Here is a 27,652-nt window from a genome sequence, read left to right as displayed (position 1 = left end):
CAGTGGCATTAGTTTAAAACACAGTTAAGAGTCAACGTGGAAAGAACTGACGGTATAAGAACCCACAGCTCCTCTTGTCCAAAGATAACAACACATACTGGAACACTGGGACTATGTTTAGGCTCTTCAGAGACAGACAAATCCTGTCAAAAGAATACAAGAGACACTTCACCAATCTTTGTATTCTCTAGAAACAGGACCTAATAAAAGATGCCACATAAAGCAAGGTTGAATCCTTTGCACACAAATGCAACGTCAGATTCTGAATTCAATGCAGAACACATGCTGGTGCCTTGACGGCTGAGTCAGCAGTTGTGTTAGAGTCTTTAGTGTTAAACCCTTCGCCTCAACAGTCCAGACTGACACCCACATTATTTACACGTTAACAAGTAACGGCGCCCCACTGCTTATCTCTTACTAAACGAGCATCTGGCAAGTCAGGACAGATTTGTTACAATGAGCTTTGATTGCTTTCAGTGTCTAACTTCACTTAGGGAATATGAAGGACACTGGATGTTGGGTAAAGCATGCAGATCAACAGAGGATGAGATAAGCTTGGATGCTTGTAGAACAGATGCAAAAATGTACAAGACATTATCACAGTTCTGGGTGTATCACTGTATCCACACTCAACTTCACATTTCCAGAGAACAACATAAACTAGCAATAAGATTAGTATAAGTATGCAAAATAGTGATCAGTTTATACAAACTACTAAACTGACAAGGCAGATTATTCAAGAAGTAAAATGTCATAGCACATTTCATTCACCCAGAAACAACTTTTTACAGCTGATCAAGAATCAGAAACTACATTACATTTGCCAGTCTTGTCATTAGTAAATTCTTACCTTAATGCTGTAGAATTAAAAGCTCATTAAAACAAAGTCCTCCAGAAGACTTGGAGGACTTCTGGATTAGTCTGACAGAGCGGACTGAAATTGTTCATCTGAAGAAGGCGGGGGGGCAGAAAAGTCTGAAAGCCAATTTCCTCTTTAGCCCCTTCCCTAAAGGAATCAATGACCCCACAACTTCCTGAGAACGCAGGCTCGGGATTGGAGGATTGGACGACAGAAGCTGTTCAGCAGCAGCCTGAGGCCACTGTGTGAATTCAGCGAGGAAGTGTAAAGGTGATTATCATACACACACACACACACACACCACTTGTGGGGGGAAGGGAGTGTTTTCCAGCTACACTTGGTTACTAAATTACTTGACTGTCTTATTTCTACTTACATTCATTCCACTTTACATCAGATTAATGGAAGCAAGTTTAAGACTGTATTTTGTTGTGTAGTGCTGTTGTGTAGAAGTCATAAGGGCGGCCTCGCTGTCACGTGGAAGGACAACTGGGGAAGTCGTCCTTGGTCCAGGGGACTGGCTTATTTGATCACAATGTATAAGCAGGTTTCGTCCTGACCCCAGGTGTTATGCACAGCAGGCTTGCATAATGATGTAAAAATATATCAGTATAGTGGTGTACCATAATAAGTGAACACTGGGGAAATACACCACGGTTATGTTCAGACAAGCAGCTTGATCAGATTCTTTTGGTGCATACAATTTGAGCAGGAAAGATTCTGAATGAAATCATTAGTATGTAGTTTCCAATATGATTAACTAATGTGATTATGTATATGATTAAGACCAAATTTCTGTTAAAAGAAGATTTCCAGTTTAAACGAGTTCAACCTCTTCACTTTTCATCACTGTTGTTGTCACCAAATAAGTTATGAACCGTGACTTTAAGAAAAGTAAATGTGAAACATCCATGTTAGCAAGCTAACAAACTCACTTTCGCTTCCAAGGCAAATCACAGGTTTCTATTAAAGTGCCCGTTTTACTATGCTATCTTTCCTATAATAACAACTTACACAGGGACATGTATTGTGGTTGCTCCATTATAACAGATTAAAAAAAAAACACATAATTGTTGATATGGTGAAGGAGTCTCCAGTGTCAGCACTTCGTAACAGTCAGAGGTAAAGCTATAACTTGATGTTTTCTTGCATAAGAGAGTCTTCAGGACAGATTTTTTTTGTGCTTTGTGGTTTCTCAGTAACACGAGAGAGAAAAAAAGAGAAATTGGTGAGGAAACGACTGTTTATAGCTGCTATAAGGTATGTTTAACTGGAAGTAACTTGTTTCACAGATGCTTGATTTCACAGTAACTTCTTTCTACAGCATAAAATATAACTATAAAGGAATAAATCATGACATTTCATGCTTTAATAAACAAAAAATTGTAATTGGTATAAGAGGAATAAAACACTTCAGGATGTGCTGTTGCTGGAAAATAATCAACTTTCAGGTGTTAATAGTAACTCTGTTTTTCGTCAGGCTGCATCACACCATCCTGTCATTGATTATTTTCCTACACCACCACACCCGGTTTTGTTTTATTCCTTACACAAGACATTGTTAATCCATATTTACAAGAACAGATTTGGCTAATCTGCCCTTTTTAAAATAATAAGCATGCTGCTACTACGAACACCTAGGCAACATTCCATTCTTCAAACAGAAATCAGGAAGTAATTGAGCATTTTTCCCAGGATTCCCTGAAGGTTACGGGATGCCGGTTCCCATGACGGCTGAGGAAGAAGGCAGCCAGGATTACAACCGCTTCTAAGCACACTCCCAGCAGGAGGGGTCCGGTTTTGGAAGGCTTAATGGCCTTCCAGCTCCGGAGAGCTTGTTTTAGGAGCGAGCACCTGGCTGTACACTTCACACACACCACCTGGCAAGTGCTTTGTGTTCATGCTGTTACACCCCACATTTGGAGTGTTTACTGACTCTTCAGGTTGCCAATTCAAAAACTTGCTTTTTCCAGAGATTTGTTTTCTCCCCAGAACGCAGTATGTGTACTGTGACAGCATGTAGCAGTGTGATGATAGAGTGGTATGACAGTTAATTATATATTATGCTATACTACTGTTAGAAATGATGTGTGACAAATCCCTTAAAATATGCTACCTACAGTGGAGTCCAAAAGTCTGAGAGCACTAGTGAAAATACTTCTACTTTACATTCTTTTCCAATTTAATACAACAATTTTCATTACAAGTGATATCAGTGACAAGAACTAGAGTGAAAAGTAGAATATTTGAAATATTTATAAGAATTTCAGAGTTTCTTAGTATTTGGTATGTCCCCTTTTTGCTTTATTGACAGTGTGCACTCGAGCTGGCGTGGACTCCACAAGTTTGTGTAAAACCTTATGATCCATTTTAGATCAAATCCATCAGAGTGTCGTCTGAACACATGCTTCAGTAGAAGAGATTAGACATGAAGAAAATCTGACCTTTTGTACAAAGCAGTTAACATGGTCAATATCACACATTTCTTACATTTAAATAGAGACCTAGAAATAGTGTAGAATCTTGAATATTAAATATTTAATACATTTACTTTCTTTGATTGAAATATTTCAAAATTTTCTGTTTATTTCCAATTTTAAAGAAAAAAAAAAATCCCAGATATTCAATGTAGTCTCAGACTTTTGGACCACACTGTATGTTAAAAAGAAAAAACACGTGAAAATCAGAGAAAGTGGGATTTCTACACCATGTTCATAAACTGAAGACTAATTCCAGCAGTTTAATATTTATTTAATATTTACTTGTTGCAATGTTGGGTGGAATTTAATGCCATTTTTTTTTCCCTTTTTAAATACGCAATTATTATTAAATACACTAATACACCAAAAACATTGGGTTCACTTCTAGGCTCAGGCAGAGGATGTTGAGCAAAGGTAAAAGTGCATTTCCTTGTCCTTCAAATCTACACAAGTAAATATGAATCTGTAAATACTCCCTTTCATGAGATAAAATGCGCCACTAATAGATTACAGAACGCGTTCTACATTAGCCATGACGATAAAAATTCCTGGGCTGAATGATGAAGCATCCGTATAATAGGCGTTCACCTTAAATACCGCTTAAACACAAAATAATAAATAATTGCTTTGACTCTTCTATGGGGAAATGCATTTTATGACCTAAAAGAACTCTGTAGCTGTAGATGGATTAATTCAATAAAACAAATCAATTCGATTAAAATATACAACATGGTATTTTAGTGTTTCCTGGCGTCACTGAGCACATTTTAGATTCTGTGCACTCACAAAACTGACTCAAACAATAACATTTTATAATGCATGCACTGATATAAACCTTGGTGCTGCACTTCTGACAGAGTCGTGCTTTTACAGAAAATTAATCAACACCTTCTGACTAATCAGTATTGAGAATTCAGCAATGCTGTGGTACGAGTCACAAAAACACACTTCTTTTACAATCCTCTGCTATAATGTTTCCTGAACTTAAGTGCTTATCTTAATCCCTCTGTTGAGTCTGAAACCACATCCTTACATACCAGTGTTTAATCCTTAATCCTTGTAATGTATTTTATAGGTAGGTTTGTTTGTTCAATCACTGCTGTAAGGACTTTCAATGTTATGCTAGCATTAAAAAAAAAAACTATTGCATTTAGTCTAATGTAAAACACACTTACAAGACAAACAATTTTCCCCTATATAACCTGTGAAAATACTGACTTAGGTTAAGACTTAGGTTAGACTAAGTTACAGGTTATGACCCTGTAAGCAATTTTTCAGAACAGGTCTTTACAGAGTAAAGTGAGGAGGGAAACAAGAACAGAAGACATCCTGAGTAAACGTTGATCCTGGGTGGCAATATTTGCAGAAGGCCACGAACAAATCGCAGCACAAAAATATTCATGTCCCTGATATCACATGGCATAATTCATTCATGAGCTGAAGGCTTAACTATAGTTTACAGCAGCGGCGATGCCTTGGATGGCTGTTCACTCGGTTCAGGTTAACTTGATTAACTATGTGAAAAATCCATACATAAATATAAATCTGCCAGAGACAGGATGAGGAAGATTAGGGGGCATTAAACCAATACTCTATGTTGTGAAAAATTCACTTCGGTGCTATTTAACAATAAACGTCTTCCTGTGGCCACACACGTTGCATCTTTACATACAAAGAACGCCCACTCATGACCAAGTCAACTCGTTCTTGTTCTTCCGTGAGACGACAGCAAATTCTGAGTATTAATTCACATTGTCAGCATAGTAAGTGACACCACTGAGAGATTTACAGCTTTGTTTGCCAGAAGTCTACAGACCCGATTATACAGAAAAAAAAATGTGAAAAATGTGTTTTACCTGGCAATGGCAGACGCTAGGACTTGACTGACACACTAACACCGCAGGGCTTTGGGGTTATTGACTGGCCATATTTTTTTTTTAACATGATTTCCTTAGTCTATTTTAGCTATGTAAGCATAAAACCTTGAAGGAAAAGTCCAGCCTGAAGCACATTAATTATATTTATGCTGAAATAGTTGTGATGTGGCTAGAGGTTTGTTGGTTGGTGCTGTATTTTCGTTATTCCTGTAAGACATTAGTGAGTGTCTAACTCTGCTGACATCACAGGGGGACAATATAGCAGTTATAATGGCATTTAATAATGGGAATAAAATCAGTTATCTCAAACATATGAGATAATTAGCAAATATATATGTTAGCTCGTAAAAACAATAGAGAAGGAGCTTCTTTTACCACTCACCATTTTCCAGGGACATTCAATATCATATTAAATGTGAAATCCAAAGTAGAATAGTGGTGACAGCAAATGTTGGACACTGTGCAGTGGGACACTGTTGTGCTGAATTACAGCAGAAATTCAGCTCGGCTAGTTAGCAATCTAATACAAGCACGACGGCATTGATAGTGGTATTAGCATGAAAGTTGATGCTATGGAATTTGTTTGAGGCAAAGCGTACACATGAGAGGTGAGAGAAATTTCCAGGTCACAGGCTGAAGTATCGAGGAATCGAGGAGGCTTCAATTAGAGTTTTGGGATACACCCCATGAGAGTGTGTTTTCGAGGCGTGGCTTTGGAGGGAACACTAAAAAGAGGGGCTGTATTTCTTTGAATTTTGAGTTTGTGCAATATTTAGGTGAAGGCACAAATTTTAAAAGTTTCTTGTGATACTGATAAATTCATTAGATGTGTTATTTGTTAAATTAGTCATTTCTTACCAACACTGAAACAGGAAAATCAAGTGTTAGTCAAAGATTAGTCAACAGATCCAAAAACAATCAATAGGTTAATTCCATACATTATTAGTTGAAGCCCTACAGCAGTGTTTAAAGGACTTCTAATAATAATCAGCACTTAATTCAACACTACCTTTTCCTCCTACTACTATCCGCACTGGGTTTTTTCGGCTGTTTTTAGCAATGTTTGCCAAATGTGAAATGTAAAATCTAAATGCAAACATCTCTACAATAAATTATTGTAAATTATATTATCAAGAGTTTTTTCTTTAAAAGTTCACTGTACTTTAAGCAACACTTTTATTACATAAAACTTTCTAAGCCTTACTTTTTTTTTTTAAATTAAGAGACTCAGTCTAATATAACAGCTTGACTGAGAAACACACCTGTCTGCATGATATGCTCAGCTCGTCAGCTCAAAGAGCATGAGGTTCAACAGTCACGCATGGGACACTCAAGTGCACTTGCTATGGGAAGCCCTTATTGACAGCAAGAGGGATCAGATCACATTTCTGATTCTAGAGAATGTGAGGAGTCGTCACGCAGACCCACATCTTCCTGAGCACTGAGGGCTCAAGGAAGGCAATTAATCATTCAGTATGTAGTGTGTGGTGTTGTGTGTGTTACTAGGCAAATCAGAATTCTTTAAAAACAACCTGAGAGCTAAAAATGACCCAGACAAACACTAACAGAAAACACCAATTTTGTTGTAATATGCTGTAAAAAATTGTCCAGTTTACCAGATTATAAATGAATAAATAAATTCCAAGAGGTCTGAAATTCTGTGGAATATTTCCGTAGGCTTCTAGTACAAGATGACGCAACTATTACAGATTCCTTCCCTCTCTCTGTTAATGTGAACCAGCGAGAGCTTTATGGAAAAAAAAAAGGATGTTAACCCACAGGGCTTTTTGTGTCGCTTTTATTACCCCCTTCTAAGTGGCACTATTCTCTGTTATTTGTCAGTGCTGACCAAGTCAGGAGTCAGACACAGCTCGTAAAGCACCAAGAGCCTGAAGACAATACAAGAGTAATAAAAACAGACGTGTAGGATCTACAGATGTAGACTCCCTGCTGTGAAGGCCTCAAGCATCCAGACTGATGTTTGACCTCCTATGGTTCTGTTAGAATGAGCAGTACAGCTAAGGACATGACGGGAACTTTTGTAACGTACTTGATGGGTCCTTTTGAATGAGGATAAGAACGCTGCAACAGCTATACTGAGAGCAGTTTAAGATAGCCTGCGAGTTTTCCTCAAGACCTTGACGAGATATTATGCATATAAACCCATCAGCCGTAACATTAAAACCACTGACAGATGACGTGAATAACATTGATTATCTTGTTACAACAGCACCTGTCAAGGGGTGGGATATATTAGGCAGCATGTGACCAGGTGGTTCTCGAAGTTGATGTGTTGGAAGCAGGAAAAATGGGCAAGCATAAGGATCTGAGCAACTTTGTCAAAGGCCGAATTGTGATGGCTTGACGACTGGGTCAGAGCATCTCCAAAACAGCAGGTCTTGTGGGGTGTCCCCGGTATGCAGTGGTTACTACCTACCAAAAGTGGTCCAAGGAAAGACAACCGGTGAACTAGCGACAGGGTCATGGGCGCCCAAGGCTCACTGATGCGCGTGTGAGCCTTGCGAACGCTAGTCTGTCTAGTTCGATCCCACAGAACAGCTACTGTAGCACAAATTGCTGAAAAGGTTAATGCTGGCTATGATAGAAAGGTGTTAGAACACACAGCACATCGCAGCTTGCTGCGTATGGGGCTGCGTAGCTGCAGATCGGCCAGAGTGTCCATGCTGACCTCTGTCCACCCCCGAAAGCACCTACACTGAGCATCAGAACTGGACCATGCAGCAATGGAAGAAGGTGGCCTGGTCTGATGAATCACATTTTATTTTACATCATGTGTACAGCCAGGTACATGTGCATTGCTTATCTGGGGAAGAGATGGCACCAGGATGCACAATAGGAAGAAGGCAAACTGGTGGAGGTAGTGTGATGCTCTGGGCAATGTTCTGCTGGGAAACCTTGGGCCCTGGCATTTGTGTGGATGTTACTTTGACACGTACCACCTACCTAAACATTGTTGCAAACAACATGCACATGTTCAGGAATGATTTGAGGAACATGACAAAGATTTCAAGGTGTTGACTTGGCCTCCAAATTCCCCAGATCTCAATCCAATCGAGCATCTGTGGGATGTGCTGTACAAACAAGTCCGATCCATGGAGGCCCCACCTCACAACTTACAGGACTTAAGGGATCTGCTGCTAAAGTATTGGTGCCAGATACCACACAGCATGCCTTCAGAGGTCCAGTGATTTGTTTTAGTACAACTTCACTCAAGAGCATACTTACATTTATAGTATGTAAATATTAAATGAAAAACTACTTCATTTCTAGAGGTACAAGGCAGTTGAGTCAGCTCATCATTGTCAGGTGCATGGTACTATAGCTAAGTACCTTGTTCCTGCTTTCCTGTTATAATAACCTCTTCTAAGGCTTTCCACTAAATTTTGAAGCATGGCTGTGGGGATTTGTGCTCATTCAGCCACAACAGCATCAGTGAGGCCAGGCACTGATGTTGGGAAAGGAGGTCTGGGTTGCAGACGGTGTTCCAGTTCATCCTAAAGGTGTTCAGTGGGGTTGAGGTCAGGGGTCTGTGCAGGACACTTGAGTTCTTCCACTCCAACCTTCACACACCATGTCTTCATGGAGCTCGCTTTGTGCACAAGGGCATCATGCTGGAACAGGTTTGGGTCTCTTAGTACCAGTGAAGGGAAACTGTACTGTAATGCTACAGCATGCAAAGACATTTGACAAATGTGTGCTTCCAACTTTGTGTAGACGGGCAGTCGTGGCCTAATGGATAGAGAGTCGGACTTGCAACCCGAAGGTGAACCTGAAGGTTGTGGGTTGGAGTCTCAGGTCCGGCAGGGATTGTAGGTGGGGGGAGTGAATGACTAGCGCTCTCTCCCACCCTCAATACCACGACTGAGGTGAGACCCTTGAGCAAGGCACCGAACCCCCAACTGCTCCCCGGGCGCCGCAGCAAAAAAAAAAAAAGGCTGCCCACTGCTCCGGGTGTGTGTTCACGGTGTGTGTGTGTGTTCACTACAGTGTGTGTGCACTTGGATGGGTTAAATGCAGAGCACCAATTCCGAGTATGGGTCACCATACTTGGCCACAAGTCAAGTCAAGTCAAGTCACTTCACAACAATTTGGTGAAGAACCACATATGAGGTTGACTCATATGCACAATCCAATTGACTTCTGAACTGCTTTTAAACAAATGTATTATGAAATGCCAAGTTTCTGTCCTACACTTTGTTCATACGTTTTATATGAATATCCCTCCATTACCCCATTTTCCCACTTTACTTACTTTACTCACTTTTTTAACCTACAGACTCTTAAGTCTTAAGTACTCTTCACTTTCTGTGCTCACAGACTGTTTATTCTTCTTCATACTTCCCTATTGTTAAAAGCTAAAACTTTAACTTTCTAAACTATGACATCAAACTCCTACCGTTTCCTGTTAGATCCAGCTGGGATCCACCTCTGTGTATTTAAGGGTCATAAAATTGCCTTTTCACTTGCCTGAGGGCAGCACTGTTGTGGGGCAATAAATTTGTGAGCATAAAGCTCTGCTGTTATCTGATCAGATCTTGGTGCGTCTACATACGCTAAGGGTGGAAAAGCCTGATTGCGTTCCTTCCTTCAGGCATGTTTGTTAAGAGCAGCATTTTGAATTATGATCAAGGCAGAACCCTGTTGTATATCTTTGACTGTACCAAGAAATTATATCATGACTTAGAATGGTTTACAAATTGGTTTGTAATATGGCCTTTACATCACAGCACCTGCCATTTCTTCCTGTAGATGCTTTGCAAACTGGATAAATCAATGATATAAAATATATGGTTGCAGAGAAACTTTTGGCACCCAAAATCTTTTTTTTTTCTTCTTTTTTACTGACCCAGACCACTCGTCAAAAGAACCAGTGTTTAAACTCCATACAATACTGAAGTATTCAATTAGTATTCAAAAAGGAGAGAAAAAGCTTGAGCAGTTAAGCCTAAATGCTAAGATCAAGGTAGTATAATCCAACACTGTCTGGCCCCTGCAATGAACCGGGAAAAGGGCTAACTTTCAGAAGGAGGCCCAGCAGATCCTCTTCCATGGTGTTTTAAAAAAATCCAACAAGCATTTTGATAAAATTATACATTTCTCACATTTCACTTCATGCTCTAGAGTTCTTGCATGGCCTTTGCCTTGTTCAGAGTATTTGTTGGTACATGAAACCTCAAAGCTGATTAAGATCATACTATTTCTTGAACATTTGTCTATTATAAAGACTAAATAAACAACCTTAGCTGTAAGCTAAGCTTTCCCTTCAAGCTCTGTTCAGCCAGATATGAACAAGGGCTCACTTCAGGAAGAAAGCAAGAAAATGTATATAATCTATTAATTTATGATAACCAGTAGATATTTACAGTACTGCATGAATCCCACAATAGTCACCATTTATAACACATGACAATAAGAATCTGAGTGGTATATAACAGTATGACCAAAATGATAGTAATAGATCGGATTAAAGCCACTGTTTGCCTGCAGACCTCACAAGTTTTATCACTTTCTTATAAGAAACCAACCCCTCACTCATTGGCTCTCTCATTACATGTGGGTGAGAGACCAAGGTCTGTTTAATTGGCCAACTGATTACACCCTATACACCCTTGAGTTCACTCCCCTCCTCCTCCATCAGTCTCTCAGAGGCCCTCCTGTTCACTGGCCCGTGGGTTCAGAAGGATCACGATCCCATAACAAGGCCTCCCTTTGTGTGGCTCACTTGGCTGGGAAATAGAGATGAGTTTGTCCATTGCCTCAGAGGCCGCGGAGAGGGCTGGAAGAGGCCCCAAGAGAAACTAGGCTCAGGTATCACTAACGTCAGTGCCGAGTAGATGAACCAGGCCCTCACGATTTGAGATTCTTCAAAAATGCTTCCAGCGTAGCAAATTCCTAAGTCCATAGCTGGCATGTACTACCAATTCATTTCACTGACAGATTTGTCCTTGGCAGATTAGCACCTCTGAGTGAGGGCGTATCATGTTCTGCTGATTGAAAATGAAAAAAAACCTACTAATGGAAGACTAGATGACCTAATCCCACATGAAATAAATATCACACAAATACACTAAAGGGAAAAAAAATAACAAAGTGTCTTAGTAAAGTCTGGGGCCATTACAGCTTTACTGCACCTTAGCATACATTCTACAAGTCTGTGGAACTGTACTGGAAGGATGAACACCATTCATCCAAAAGATATGCTCTCAGTTGGTGTTTTGATGATGGTGATGGAGAACGCTGTCTAAAACATCACTCTAAAATCTCCCATAGGTGATCAACTGGGTTGTGATCAGGCAACTGTGAAGGACATAGCATCCATCCATTCATCCATGGGTGGGTGTCATCCTGGAAGAGACCACTCCCATCAGGATAGAAAATGTTTCATTATAGGATTATGATCAGTCAGAAGAACCTTGTACTGATTTGCAGCAACTTTTCATATAAAGGGTCCAAGTGGGCCCAAATCATACAAAAAAAAATGCCTCAGTACAGTTTAACTGCCACCAGTTTTCCTTTATCACCTGCCTGTACATGCACATACAGCAGAAAATCACAAAAATGCATAGCTCCTTATGGGATAGATGCTCTCTATTCTGCTCTCTAATGTCCATGTTGTACATTAAAAAACCTTCATATTTTCGTCATTGGCCATGACATTCAAACAGAATGGTCTGTATGTGTTTCAAATAAATACAAGATGTTATAAGCGTATGAATGAATGAAAAAAAAAAAAAAACTGAGCCGTGGACAATTACTGTTTTTGGCAATAACACAAAAACTTGTTGTTTTTCAAGGTAGCTACCTCCTTTGAGTTTTTAGAGCTGAAAATTAGGGTTATTCACTTACTAAAGATTATCCTGCTTAGATTTCATAAATTTTAACTGCCCAACACCCCTTGAATAGTAATGTACGCTTTCACACTTGAAGACGTGAGGAATCAAATCCAAAATACTGGATGGTTGTCAAAACTAAGATCTTTTAAACAACACAGACACACACTGTGTTCCTGTAGGAAAACTCTAATCCTTTTCTAATTATTTTGCTGTGTGTTTTCAGAAACCTCCATGTAACTTGGTGATGACATACATACACCTTACTATTAAACCTGCATAATTAAACCTCACCACAAACCTAATATGAAAGTATAAAGAGAAGCACTTCACTGTTAAACGCTGGAGTAAAAAGGTTTACTTGGGTGTGTAACTTGATGAAATTTGGGTTTGATTATTTTCATTTAGTCCGGATCTGCTCAATCCATTTCCAGAGGTCTTCTGGAAGAGGCCATCTCTTTAATTAACTGGCCACAATGCCCTGGTTGAGGACAAATGAAGCAGAAAGCCCAGCCCCAAGTGGCTATTACCTCTGGCGGGGCTTTTGTCGATAGCCGATTTGGGGCTGCGCAGATCTAATCTCCTGATATGATGAGAGATTGAGTTTTATCCCTGCGTAGCCTTGTCGAGTTAAGATTAAATAAAAGCCTTTAGCTGTCTCACCTGGGACAGTGGCCAAGGTAATTCAACAGACATTCCTGAATGTTTATCCTGTGTGGGAGAGCAGAGTAAGCCCTTATTCTTCTGTTGATTTCTCACATATCATAGGCTGTGAGCCAGCAGCGTTGACTGTGCATTTGATGATAGTCACAGGGCTTTGATAACTCCTGGGCCGAACGGCATGTGATGGAGGTGGCAATGGGCTCCAGAGGTTAAGTGCAATTTAATTCTGAAATGGCCAAATCAGATTATGGACACATGTTAGCTTGGGAAAGATCTTAGTCGGCCACCTCCAGAAGTGAAAAAGATTATGATATTTTGAAGTGTCCATGATAATGACATGGAAAGAAAAGAATTTCTTTATTCTATTTGTATAAGTGACACAAAAGTCAGCCTACCTCCATTGTGTATGCTGAACATTGCAATATATTCATTCATTCATGGTTAGCATGGCGGTGGATCCAGAGCCTATTCCCAAAACCCTGGTCGTGAGACAGGAATATACCCTGGTGCCAGTCCATCCCAGGGCATTGCAATGTATTGTATAATCAATTATTGCTAGTTTATGGCTAGTAGTATCTACGAGCTCCTACTATTGCTTTTTTTGTCCAGTTGTACCAAAGATGATACATCAATGAATATTTAACAAAATTACTACATGGTAAAGTGATATGTATGGCATAGCTACAGAAAAGATAAGGCAGGCAATTGCTTAGAATCCCAAGTTCTGAGGTGGCCCCCTGACGGCTGACACTAAGCCCATGAAAATGTCAAATCTCTAAGAGCAGCACTCCCCTAAAACCTCAGATGGGTAATGTGCAACTCCGTACCAGCAGAACCCCACCCCTAAAGGGTCTCCCTAGCATGTAGGACAGTTTATTTTTAATTGTCATGCTGTACAAAATGAAGAGAACTTACTTGTCTGGAAGCCAAGAGAGAAAACAAGTAGAAGAGGAAAAGAGGGAGTAGAACTTTGGTAGGTAATAGAACTAATCCACATCTCGAGAAGCAAGCAAGCTATTAGCTAGGAGCTGGTGCTTGATTTGAAGCACATAATGTTAATTATTTAGTCATTTTGCACAAATTGTCTTGATTGCTTGGTCTTTTAAAACATATACAGAGTATAAAAGCCAACACTTTGCCAAAGGTGTTTTGTTGTAGCCTATGTGATCTAATGATGGTTTATCTGATTGAGAAGCTTGAGCTTGTACTAGGACATAAAGACGGAAAAAATAACAGGATGGCACCTTTACTTTTTCTGCCTGGGGCTCCCACAGTTCCTTGAATTACCTCTGTGTAAGCCCTTTCTCACATTTAGATAAGACAGAGGATGAGCATCTTATCAATGACCAGAGCATCCTGTATTGTCTTCAGGCCATTTGTGGCCCTAAAGCCAAGGGTGACAGACCCTCTCCTGTCGTTCCATTTAGTGACACAGTGATACTCATGGGATGGACAGTGGCCTCGGCTCACTGCTTATCTGTATGGTTAAGCCACCCCCGTCGCTCTGGTCACAGGTTATCACCTGCACTGATATGACCAGGGCACTGGCCTTGAATAAACACGCATTCACTCCAGAGTCAAGGTACAATATGTATTACTATGACCTCCTAAATTCAATGCTGGTCTGCTGCCTTTTTGGGTAGTATGAGGAACATTTAGCTTATATATTAATGGTGTTCTTTTTTTAACTGAATTTCCCCAATGAAAATCAGAGGAGATGTGTTTATTGATAAGCAAGAAGTAACACACTATTTAATGTTTGTTTGATTTTTTTTTGTAGTAGCACAGATGGCACTATTTTCACAAAATGGCTCATGCCGTCTCATCTCATCCCTTTTCCAAAACCTCAGCATGTCAGAAACAGACTCCTGTGACAGACCCTGCGGCATGACCCACCTCCGAACTCTAAATACAGTCTCTCCTAAATCATGTCGTCATGGCATGCCAAGTATAGGAGCTCTTGCCTTGGTATAATGATAGTCTACGTTCTGATGAGTGTAAATAGCTGAGAGGTTAGGTATTGTGCATGGTACTTCAAGGAAAGGGGCAAACCTCTATTTAAAAGAGGAGCCAAACATCTACTTAGCAAAAGCATTTGTGCACCATCCAAGCAGGAGGCAGGGAAATAACCTTCGGAAAAATCCGGAGCTGCTTTCTGCCAAGATGGAAAAAGTAGGGATCATCCAGGAGATTTGGTACTATAAATCATCCTATCGACTGAACACGGCACTGAAACCGGTAATTATTGTCAAACTCTTAATTCCAGCTAAAAGAGGATAACAGAAGTGTTCTGAAGTTCTTTCCTGGACCTTTGTAAACAGTCCCACAATATACTAAACTTTTTATAGCTGTTCTTCTCTCCGGACCGCTATAGTCTCACCATATTTCCCTATATAGATTTTCCTCTTCATCCAGCTGTCTGCCTGGAACCTTCCGCACCAAGACATTTCTCCCAAAGCAAAGAGGCCAACGTCCGAACAAGAGTCAGTCGCCTCTGCATGAGCGATAAAGCTAATTGGCAGTATGCAGCCATTCTTCAGATTCCTCAGTAATTGGCTGGAGGTGAATTGACAGCAGCAGATGCAGTTAATGACCTTGTCTGAGTAAGACATAAAAGCATGAAAGAAAAAAAAAGCAAGAAAAGCTTAACCATGTGAGTCTGATCCAATTTGTTTGATTAAAAGTCTTTAATAATTGTTACAATATTGAGAAGCAATATTATTGAAAGGGTCCATATTGTGCTGCTATAATTAAACAGGTCAATGTAGACCCAAAGACAAATAAAGCAAGCATCAAGGATAAATGACTGATGAACAAATTAGATTTTGATAGTTCAAAGACAATGTAAGACAGAAACACTGGTTTAATAAAAGCAATTATCCTGCCATATTTAATCCAAAACGTTATGATGCCCTCATGCCTAAGATCAAAAGGCTCTGTTGCCTAAATAAGTAAATTACTTTCCTCTTGCCTGAGGCTTTATGCTAAAGAAAGCGTTGCAAAAATTCCCCAAATCTCATCATCCCTTCATCTCAGTATGAAGTCTTTGCTTTTCATCTCTTCTTAATCTGATTTTGATTGAGCAAAGGTGCTCAGCACATGTAGCTCTGTCTAACTACGCAATGTAACACCTTAGAGCTCACATCTTCAGCTCCGTCTCACCCAGGCAATGACAGTTACACTTACTACAGAGATACACGACTACACATGGGGGAATGTGATCTGGAGGATTGCTCGCAGAGTGAGAGCGCATTCTGACAGGCTAATGGAAGTGCCCTCATATCCGAGTCTCCCTCTCTCCAGCTATCTGTACAAGCATAGAGGAACTTCAAAGCGAACAAGGCCGCCTGTGATCTCCAAACGGCACGGAGCGACTCCACACTGACAGCTGAGGTAAGAGGAGAGGAGACGCTCTGCTTCGCCTCTCATCACTTGCAGAAATGACTGATGGAGGGAGATACAGGAAAAAGGGTAAAAGGAAAGAGCTGGGGAAGGAGAGATACGTGGTTATGGTGGCGATACTGGAGGAAGGAGAGACCCTGGTAATGGATCATGACGGTGACACAATTTTGGCGTTCAAGCTACATTAGTAGACTCATACATATTAGTAGGTAAGTGCAAAGTTTCCATTTAGTTTTCACTTTTTAACTGAATATGTTTCAACATTACATTACATTTTTCTGGGGGAAAACCCACACCTGTATGAAAATTCTCCCTATAAGTATGGAAATAGTACTTTTAGCCTCATTCACACCAACCTTCACTCCATTCATACTATTTGAACCCTGGTATGGCAAAAATCACAAGTCTCTGTCCTCATCCATGTGAATTTTGGCTTAATTTGTTACTAGCATCACAATTTTTTCCAATGATCCAGTGCCAAAATGATGTGAAAGGAACTGAGCTCTTATATCACTGCAGTAAATTTCATTTGTCTGTTCAGCTCAAATAACTTTTAAAGCGTTGTGGTAGCAAAGAAAGGCTTACAGATTTGCAGAAATACAAGCACAGAGATGGTGGACATCAACTGTTCCATAAAATTTCCCATACTGCTCTGTGTTTATACTGAAACATCAAGACTACCACTTTGTTAGAAATAAAATGCAGTTATTTCTATTTGTTTTCCTTTAAATATATTTAAGGAATATTTTATCATCTCAATAAACATTCCAAAATATCCACATTAGTCTAAAAAAAAGCTTGATAGTTCAGGTAGATCACTTACTTAAATAACTCACTTACTTACTTATTAATTACTGACCTTGACCTATAAATAAATCATACATCAAAAATTAATAGTATTTGATCTTTTTTCTAATAAAAATGCTTTTACATGACCTGTAGTGAAATATCATTTTAATAAGAACCAATAAGCAATGGCCATCAAAGCTCTCCAAATTCCAGATCGATCAATAAACAGCTACTTGTGCAACAATTTGGAAATCTTTGCAATGCAAAACCAATTGAATTGAAAACATGGATTCCATAAAGTGAATGAGAACATGACTGACTATGAAATAGTAATATTCACTAATATGTTTAAGGAAAGTTATAACAAATTAAAGTTAACAAATGTGTGTCTTGCTAAACTAAAATTAACACTCTGATGTTTGCTTGTATACAGCTGTGTGCTGACGAGCAGTTACACTCCAAGCAGATGTACAAATTTTGTGTGACTGCTTGTGAGGAACAAAAGCGTTGCTGCTCACCTTCTTCCATTTTCAATTCAATTTAATTCTTTTTGTGTAACACTTTTAACAACGAACCTTGTCACAAAGCAGCTTTATAGAAATCTGGATAGACAATTTTAATTTAAACTGATCCCTAATGAGCAAGCCAGAGGCGATGGTGATGAGGAAAAACTCCCTGAGATGATATGAGGAAGAAACCTTGAGAGGAACCAGACTCAAAAGGGAACTCATCCTCATCTGGGTGACACCGGATAGTGCGATTATAAATCATATCACTTCTATAACTGTATACTATGAAGTAAAGCAGTGCTGTGTGTGTTAAAAGGAACTTAGTCCATTTTCCTCACCGTGGCACTCTGTACATTCATGTCTTTGGACAGAGGGCGTGGAACTGAAGGGAGGGGTTCAGCCAGGCAGGCAATAACTGCAAACATCGTGAATCTTACAGAATAGGCCCTAATCTACTCTCATAGCAAAGGAATGCAAACAAAACAAAGTAAAAAAAAAAAAGGAAAAATAACCTTTCCATTAACAATGAATGCATGAAAAGATTAAGAATATAGATAAGTTATAGAAAACCTGTTTTCCATACTGCTTACAGAAATCCTACCCAATACTACAATCAATCATGTGTGCAAATAATTACCACTCTATAATATACTTGTTTTGAGATATGAAGTTTGTCAGCTCTTCTTTCTTTCCTTCTTTCTCTCAGGAGAGCCACATTTTATCAATCACAATTACATTTTAATTTACACATTTTTTTTTTCTGTTTATGGCCACTGCCTCTCTTACTGCCTCTCTTACTGCAAGAACAAAATCACCCAGAAACAAAGACCTGTTTCAACAGACAGCCTTTATATTATATATATATTTTATATATATATATATTTCATCAATAAAGCAAAAGTTAGAGTCTCTCGGTTTAGTCTAAAATCCAGCTGTTTCCTGCAACAGCTGTAACCTCTACTAGGGATGGGAATCTATAGACTCCATAAGATTCAAAGCCGTTTTGATTCATGATTCTATACATGACTGTTTGCAGTGTGTGATGTTTTTAAAGGCTCCAGCACGTGCAAGTCAGGGTTTTAGATAATAGTGTAGGAGTGCAAATCTTTTACTACTGACTTGCTAAATTTATTATAATCAATTTAATTTTTTATATAATAACTATTAAAACATTGAACTCTTCTGTGACTTTTTACTGAAAATATAACAAAAAATTTTAGAAATTAATTTAAAAAAAAAAATTGATTTGTTGGTCAGAATTGAAAAATGTATTTTTTCCTTACCCCTACTCTGTATATTGTGTAAAAGACAGTTGCATAACACTGACTGAAATGCTGTTTTTATGACCACACCCTCGTGACCACACTGCTATTTGAGAACCTTTAAAGAGCAACACATTCAACATTATTAAAAACTCTAACAAAAGCATCATCTGAAACTTTATGTCTTATTTAGATGAGTCTAAAACAAATCTGCCCAAACTGATTTAGGTTTGTGTAACACTCCAGGACGTCACCATGAACACACTTATTTCATTTTTGAAGTTTAAAATTTTAAAGATTAAAGTTTAAAGATTTTAAATATAGTATTTATAATGTTTAAAACATTAAATAAATAGCAAAAGAAACAACGCACAATCATGACGTATTAGCCGTTGTCATTTATCAACTATTCAGTCGATAAAAAAGTTTAAATACTTTACTTCACTACTGCAAATGTAATTAAAATGATAAAGGTTATATAATGATAAAATAAAATGATAAAGATAAATACTTATAGTGACATTACGTTACAGAATCACAACTTATTCCTACACTTTCCTGTAGTTTTCATGTCATCAGCATGTTTGTTAATATCTGATTTTAATCAGATTATTTTGTACACGTAAACACATTCACAGTCAGTACAGCTTCCATTATAATTCATTACTTATCTTTCTTTGCTCTTTAAATCCTGATCAAACAAACGTACATAATTCTTTAGTAAGAAAAGAAAACGTTTAACATATAAACACATTAGTTCTGTTGTTATTTTGTCCCAAGTGCACGAATCTGAAACATTTCTGCTGGATTCTTTCTGTGAAATAATTTGCATGCAGGTTTGGAAAACCTCCCAGGTTTCTGAGCATTTAAAGTTTAAAGTTGTTATCAGAGTTTAAAACTTTAAACAACTTTAAAGTTGTTATCAGAGATATCTGACCACTGCACAAACACACAACCATTACTGATCAGTTTTAAGCGTGAAACAGCAACCCGAACAGCCATTTTGGATCTTTAGCCCTTCTGCATTTGCACCGTGCACCTGTTGTACAGCTGCTTTTAAAAGCAGGTGCATTCCCAGCCAGAACACCCAAAGGAATAGCTCAAAAAAAAAAAAGACATCAAACACTGAAATAGCATTATTGTATCTGGAGAAAACCCAAACGTGTGCATAAATAGCAGGCGCTGCTCATCAGCCCTGATGCTGGTAATGATGAACTGCAGGAGTGGGACCGATGAAGCCTTCTGGGAATTTCTGAGAATTTTAACACACCATTTCTATCATGTTATGGACCAGGATTAGTAAGTGTGTGTTGGAAACCCTGGTCTTAGCATGACACACACACACACACACACACTTATCTTATCCTACTGTTGACAAAATGATATAGTGCTCTGCTACACCCAAATCTAACACTTACCTTAACCTCAGTAACCAAAATGAAACATTTTAATGTTGTTTGTTTAAGAAAAGCTGCAGTTCTCCTCGTGGAGACCCTCTTGTGAGGGAGGACACACACACACACACACACACACACACACACACACACACACACACCCCTACCTCATCAACGGTATACACACACACACACACACACACACACACACACACACACACCCCTACCTCATCAACGGTATACACACACACACACAGAGTCCCCACATGACCCTGTATCTGTCACTTGACTGAGAAGTGGAAAGAGTCATTCAGCTCTTGTTTCCAAACCTTACAATGCTTTTAAAAAAAATAAAAAATATATATTAAAAATATAAAAATAAATAAAAATAAACAATTCACTTTCACATTAAATCGTTTACACGTGATATTAATTCGTGAACGTGGTCTTCCTTCATTCCAGAAATCCACTATAACCCCAAAAACAAACCGATAAACTTATAAATCCGCAGCTTCTTGTTTACTTCCTGCTTTTTTTTTTTTTTTAACATTAGAGTAAAAGCTCACGCGCGTGCTTTTCGGCTATAAATCCCCGGATATACCAAACAAACACACACACACATCTTCACTGCTCGCTGTTTAAAATGAAAGAGCATAAAATAAACCTACCTTGGAGATGTCTGCCTTTTAGTTGCGCTTTAATGCTGCGACGGAAAACTTCAAGCGTCTCTCTGTTTCGCGAATTAAAAGAAAATTCAAACACCACAAACCCAAAGCAGACCTCAGACAGAATCAAACATGGAGGCGGGGCGAGTCCACAGGGGGGCGTGGCCAACTCAATGCAGAAGTCAAGCGCAAAGAGGGCGTGGCCAAATCAAAACAAGGACGAGATGCTTTGATTGGGGGCGTGGCTAAAGCCCAGGTGAGCGCGCGCGCTGGAGCGTGTCACGTGATCGTGATACACGTGGAACAAAATGACATTTCAGCAGCAAAGTTTATTTAGTTTATTTCCTTCTGCAACGTGCAGTTATACAAGATACAAATCACTGTGTCTGATCCTGTACACTTTAGCTGTATGTTCACATCAGAACATTTCCAAATTTTTATACCACTGAAGTCAATCAACATGAAGGAGCAAGGAACACTGCAGAGTGATATGATAGTGATAATATCACACATCATCAGTCCTCAATGGACAGAATATAAAAAGTCATCACTGTTAATCACTGATTTCTCATAGAAGCACCATCAGAGATGATGTAACATGGACGTCTTTACACTGACTCAGAGTTTCCTTCGGTTCTGTGCTTGTTTACTCAAGGCGTGTTTACTTATGAGCACAACGCAGCACACATTTTCGACAAGAAACACAGACGTGCGAGACATTTACGACAAAGTCTACTGGAACGAAATGGATCTGTGATCCATCACACCAATAATGAACAAATACAGAGAGCAGAGTACAAGTGTGATGGCGTGAGACTAGTCGATGGCTGTAAACACTGCAGGTGTGTGTGTGGATACTGATCTGTGATGAGCAGGATATCTTTTATTGTAGGAGTGGAATCATATAATGCCCAATATCATGGTCATAAATATCTGCTTACAACTTCACATTTCAATGAGAATGACACCACATGGCACATAACACTGCAGCGACCAACTGTTCAATCATCTGGACAGAGGAAGTGAATTAGAAGGTTTGATTTAAGCTTTCAATAAAGAACAAAATCAATCTAAAAAGAAAAAAATTACCATTTTCAACTCCAAAACAAGTTAATGACATTTTAGAAATCTTGCTTCATCTCATCGTGCTCTTATTTAAAAGGGGATCAGTGCTGAATCCTGAGCTGTCTGTAAGATGTATATCAGGGTTTACAAATACTTTAATTCACAATCTTGCATTTTGTTGAATACGAAAAAAAAGATAAAACAGCCAGTGTAAAAAAAAAATACATTTAGTTATTAAAAAGTTTACAAATGCAAAATGTACAACTCATTATGTAAAAAAAAATAAATAAATAAAAAGATCCAGTCTTTCCTATAGCCAGATGCTGATTGATTAGTCAGCATGATGACAAAAGGAATACAATCACTTAACGATGCATCCTGATGTAAATGAGGTAGTTATGAAACGATTCAGGTTTTTGCACTTTTGCCTGGAACTCTGCTCGATGATCTGAGTGGCTTGTCAGCATCGACACAGAAAATAAATAAAATAAAACTTATACTGATTGTAAAATGGAAGAATTAGTGAAATAGCTCTTTCCTTAATCCTTTTCTGTGCAGGAACCTCAAATCCGACCAACAAGGCCTGATCAAAAAGTTTTTGCATTGGAAATGCATTAGTGTTTCTACCAGAACGTCACACATTTTACGAAATATCCCGAATGCTAGAAAGCATAAAATCTGCTCTAATAAGATTTTAAAATATACAATAATATATCAGTGTTCATATGTGGTAGTCTCACTTGCCAAGGAACTGCTCCTATTACCCATAATGCAATAATGCACTGTGAGCATATTTCAGTTTTAGCACTGATTTATGCTTGAGATCGGCGAGTTTTAGAAGTTTACAAATTGAGTTTGAATAGTTATTGAATAATAGTTTTCTGTAGCTAGAGCTTTATATACTGTTTTTATGCTAACTGTTAATAAAACAATTATCTTGCAGAATATAATGGTGCAAACTTCTGATGTATTCCAGCTCATTTTTGTGACATCGCATGTACATAAAATTAACATGTTGTTTTGTTTTTTTAGTTGTATTGACCATTATTTGTTACTTGAACTGGCTTTTCTCTCAAACAGCAGCAACTGAGACATATCTTTATTTCCCCTTCAGCTGATATACTTTGTTCTTTCCAAAACAAAACTAAAAATCTTCTGATGCATAATTTAATAAATTGAATATATTCCTTATTATGTCTACTTTTATTTTGTCATGGACACAAAATATTGTAGGTCTGTGTTTGAACTTGTGCTTTTCGACACTGCTACATGGCTTATTATGTGTTTTACTTTGTACAGAGCTCAGTGCTCATTACTGTCTCCACACTGTCACCTGTAATCAAACCTTTTTAATCAGATCTTTTACACATATTGTTCTCTCCGTATACTGTAAATCTTCTAAAAATAATTCTTCAAGGTTTTGCCATCCGCATACATGCAGTCCGCCTTTGTTTTTTAGCTAATGATGACCGGACAATTCTCTCACAGCCATTTAAAAAAATAAACCATTAAAGAATGTATTGTCTACTTTTAAATACAGTGCTAGAGATGTTAAATCAAAATGAAAAGTATATAGTCAGAATATATAACAAAAAAAAATCATTAATAAATAATAATACTTTAGCAAGTTCCTTGAAAAACTCTCCAAAAATATACAAATGATGCTAATTCTCAAAAATGAAACAATAATTAGAAGAAATAAATGAATTCCAAATCTAAATCCATAATTATACAAAAATATTGAAAAGTAATTGATTAAAAAAATTGCGGAAAAAAAAATCCAGACATTTTAAATCTTAGGGTGCATTTACTTTTGCTCTTGGAGTCCAGCACAGTGTGATGATCTCTCTCTCTTACTCACTCACTCACTCACTCGCTCACACTGCTGGACTGTGGTAGTACAGGACCGCAGATGAAGTCTCCTGCTTTAAAAACAACACTGTGCCAGTTCTAAAGCAGACTACATTCCCTGTTGTGTCTCTACACGCTTCAGGTAGGCAATAAAAACTAAAAACTAAAGACCTACTGAGCTGCTGCCAATTCTCGGAACCACAGAAATGCCCTCGAGTTACACTTAAGGGTGTTAAAGATTCTCATGGCTCCATTATTTCAGTTTGGGGATCAGTATTTTTGGTCAATTTTTGGCAAATCTAAGATAACATGATGTCCCAAACACTAGTCCGGTTAGTACTTGAACATCAGCTATTTTAAGAAAACATAAAAAAACAGACAGATTTCATTCCAAGTGCGTTTAAATGATGTAGCTGCAGTGGCCGTGTGTATTGCCCATAACACACACAGCAGTATTAACACTGAAGAACACGTTGAGCAGCGAACAAACATTCTAATGATTGTGCAATGAAAAAGACATTAGCTCTGTGAGGTGTAACATATAGCCAGAGGTCATGTGTGTTTAGCGGTCCTGTGCTTTCTGTCAGGATTTAGCTGAATGTACTGACTTATGTTATAAATACGAGCCGCTAATCACATGATTAGCTAGCAGGAATGAACTCTCTAAGTTTGGGACACACACTAATTGTGCGCAATTGAATGTAACAGACTGCTCCTTGTTTTCACGTGTGTGTGTGTGTGTGTGTGTGTGTGTGAGTACAAATCCAATCCACCATAGGATAAGGAAGTAGAGTTTCTGTCCAGTACTGAGCGTGATCAGAGGCTTCGGCGGTTGTGTTGGTTTTCCAGAACTACAAAAACGTGATCTAGTGGACAGATGAAGTCTAGATGGAGGTCTACGCTTTTTTTCCTCCTGAGAAGAGAAAAGGTTGACAGATCATGTTACAGGATTCACTGTGGAATTCACTGCAATTTCTCTTGGCAAAACATCACCAAACTGACATTTACATTTTACTGTGGAAGATACAGCACATTGTTCCAAAGTACGGATGTAACTGAATACCAATACATTTCTTGGAATGAAGAGATAATTAAGCAATATCGCACGAGCAAGAGTGCGGTTATACTGAAGCCTGTGGCTTTGTGCCTACACAGTCGTGCCGATATTCAGTACAACCACACGACTGCGAGTGCGATATGGCTTGTATACAACAGTTCTATAAACAAGAAATCAATATCGAGTAACTGAATTTCAACCATAATATGGCCAAATGTTTTGTTTATTTTTTGCTCAGCTAATGGAAATAGATCCCGAAGAAGTCACATTCACTTTATAGCCTGTCAGCTAGCAGGTTAGCTAGCTCACATTGATTCCTGTTAAAGGTGCTTCCGGGAAAATTGGCTTCCCTTCTTCCTTTTCATCTTCATCTAATTTTAAGTCAAAAGTTATATTCCTGAAAAATGTATCATTTGTATCATGTCTGCCGATGATGTCACTAACACTACTGTAGTAACCGTTTCGAACCAGGAAGTGGAATTTTATGTAGCGAACACAGACAAGTGGAGTGACACACACAGTGAAACGTGTGTATAACGTATAACGATGATGATAATAATAATAATAATAATAATAATAATAATAATAATAATAATAATAAATATCAGCACTCTTGCAATGCTGCTTGACCAATCAAATTATTGGACTGGATCTAACTGTTATACAATGTGTTCTAAACAAATACAAATACAGATACGAAAAGGAAGTGCATTATTCTTTTGTTTTTTAGGCAGCTTGCCAGAAACAAAAAAAAAGTTGTGTAATTGGGAGATTTTTACCCTGAGCAAGAAGCCTGATTAGGCCACGCCCATTCTGAATACAGATATTGAGCACATATACAGATACGGATACGGATACAGATACTGATACAGGCTTTGCTTAACCCCGTGAAGCGTCTTCCAAGTGAGGTAGAAACAGTACACACACAAAGCTGAGAATAAATGAGTTAAATACATTGTTCAAGGTCCCAACCCTGGCTCTCTGTCAGTGCTGAGATTTCAACTCACAATATTTCCACTAGCACAGAGCCCTAACTGCTGTGTCACCACTGCCACACACACACACACACACACACACACACACACACACACACACACACACACACACACTGTGCACTACTGGGCATGGAAATAGATGAATCTACTTCAAATCAACAAGTCAACATTGCTTTTCCAGCCTTGAACAATCCCAAACTGACTCCTGTTTACGTAACTGTGAGGAGACGAAGCCAAGCCTCAATCCATATATGCCCAGTTTTCTTTAGAAAACGCCAAATGGTTCAAGTTAAATGTCTTGCTCTCAGCCATTTTCCCAAGCTTTCCTCACTTTTGAGGACAGAGAACCTTTTTGTACTTTTTTTTTTTTTGCTAATGTTACACTGTGACTTTCTAACCAAAAGCACATCTCCACATGCTCCGGAAACTTAATTAGCTGTGGCTGTTCGCACAACACCATTAATCTTGACCTGGATAAACATAAGAGTTGACATAAAACCAGATTCATTAGGGCAAGACTAAGAGACAACATTGAAGTAACCAAGAATGATTTTTTTTTCACCTTCTCAACTAAATGTACTGTATGTCATGTAGGATAGTCATATACTGTCATACGGAAATAGTCTGGCCTTCAGATTTGCAGTAGAATTGTACATGAGAAGTGATTTATATGAGGCTTATATTGAGCTATTTGAATCTACAGATGGTATTATTGAGCCAAAAAGATGTGTGATGACATCTCTGGCAGTTTGCACAATGCTAAACTGGAGGCTATAAGCTTCAACTGCTTGTTAGTGGTGACTCAGTGATTAACGTCTACCAATCAGATGGTTGTGAGCATTTTCAGCCACAGCGTTTTCCTTGTTTTTCTCTCTTGATCTAAAGCAAGGGCGTTTTGTCTGTGAACAAAAAGGGAGGAAATGTATCATCCAAAAATACCTTAAGGGGCACCTATGACATAAATCAACAAGTGCTGTCTTGACTTTTGCCCATTAATCTACGATGTAGCGCTGAGGCAGCTGTAAATATGCCTCAGTTTACCCAGTCTTCCAAAAAATATTGGAGGTCAGCGTTTCCGAAATCCACTACAGGGTGAACAGTGGAGTGTTTCCCATGCACCAACATGCCTGAAGCTATTAATTAGAGTTAAAGAAAGCTAACATGGAGAAATGAACACTATATCCTATAATACAATATGATGGTTCCCAGTTTCCATATTGTCTTTAAACGTAGTTGATCAGCAAAGACGTGCGTTTGTTGTGCATTGGAGCTATGAGGATTACGTGACACTCTTGCTTATTTGGTTTCTGACACTGTATGACACACTATTATTTCTAAAATGAACTCGGATAGCTAAAACAGTCCAAAATCACTTTCTTCCTCAGCTCATAGTTTATTCTCAAATCACCAGATCAGCCAAATTTGCTGTTAATTATGAAGATTCATGAACTAAATTTTGACTACTGGATCATACCATTGTTTATTTGCTGCTGTTGCTGCTGTGGTGGTAGTGCTGCTGAGCTGCCTGCATCTGGTGGTAGTGATGACGCTGCGGGCTCTGCACCCCCCCTCCTCTGATGGTATGGCCCGGTGAGCCAGAGGCTCCTGGGTGATGTCCGGCATGGTGTCCAGCGCGAATGGGCTTGGCTACGGGACATACAGGGAAGAATGTTGAGTAAATACTTGGTAAAGTAGCTATATTTTTAAGCATATGCTGTACTAATAAAAGTTGTTAAGGTTATACTCAGGTGTGTTATATTGCTTGAAATATGCTGGGTTTGATAAACACTAAGTGTGAACCTTTTAACAAGTCTAGCAGTGACCTAAGCAATTTAATATGCCATCTTCAGATACGTAAAATAGTAAAATTGGGTTGTACCCAGTCATTCCATTCCCAAGCTATACATGGGTAACTTGAACCATTCTGATCTCA

The 27,652-nt window shown here is 38.6% G+C and overlaps 2 protein-coding genes across 5 annotated transcripts in view; both read right to left on the bottom strand.

Moving 5' to 3' along the window:
- The window catches only part of lypd6b (LY6/PLAUR domain containing 6B), a 30,261-nt gene extending 9,326 nt beyond the window's left edge, over positions 1-20,935 (bottom strand). The window contains exon 1 of one of the 3 annotated variants that reach the window (XM_026928317.3): positions 20,755-20,935. The gene's annotated coding sequence lies outside the window, so the exon portion shown is untranslated. Of the gene's footprint in view, positions 1-850; positions 3,423-20,754 lie in introns of those variants that run through there. The other 2 variants (XM_026928318.3, XM_034304781.2) reach the window with 2 other exon arrangements.
- Positions 20,936-21,075: 140 nt separating this feature from the next.
- The window catches only part of kif5c (kinesin family member 5C), a 50,002-nt gene continuing 43,425 nt past the window's right edge, over positions 21,076-27,652 (bottom strand). For both annotated transcript variants that reach the window (XM_053234369.1, XM_034304780.2), the window contains exons 25-26: positions 27,194-27,366; positions 21,076-24,580 (exon numbers count right to left, since the gene is read on the bottom strand). In XM_053234369.1, coding sequence (XP_053090344.1) covers positions 27,200-27,366 — 167 coding nt within the window. In that variant the 3' untranslated portion in view covers positions 21,076-24,580; positions 27,194-27,199. The remainder of the gene's footprint in view (positions 24,581-27,193; positions 27,367-27,652) is intronic.

The sequence above is a fragment of the Pangasianodon hypophthalmus genome, chromosome 5 (assembly GCF_027358585.1).
Source record: "Pangasianodon hypophthalmus isolate fPanHyp1 chromosome 5, fPanHyp1.pri, whole genome shotgun sequence".
NCBI lineage: Eukaryota > Metazoa > Chordata > Actinopteri > Siluriformes > Pangasiidae > Pangasianodon > Pangasianodon hypophthalmus.
Note: the sequence above shows the minus strand (reverse complement) of the source record. Positions and strands in the feature narration are given on the sequence as shown.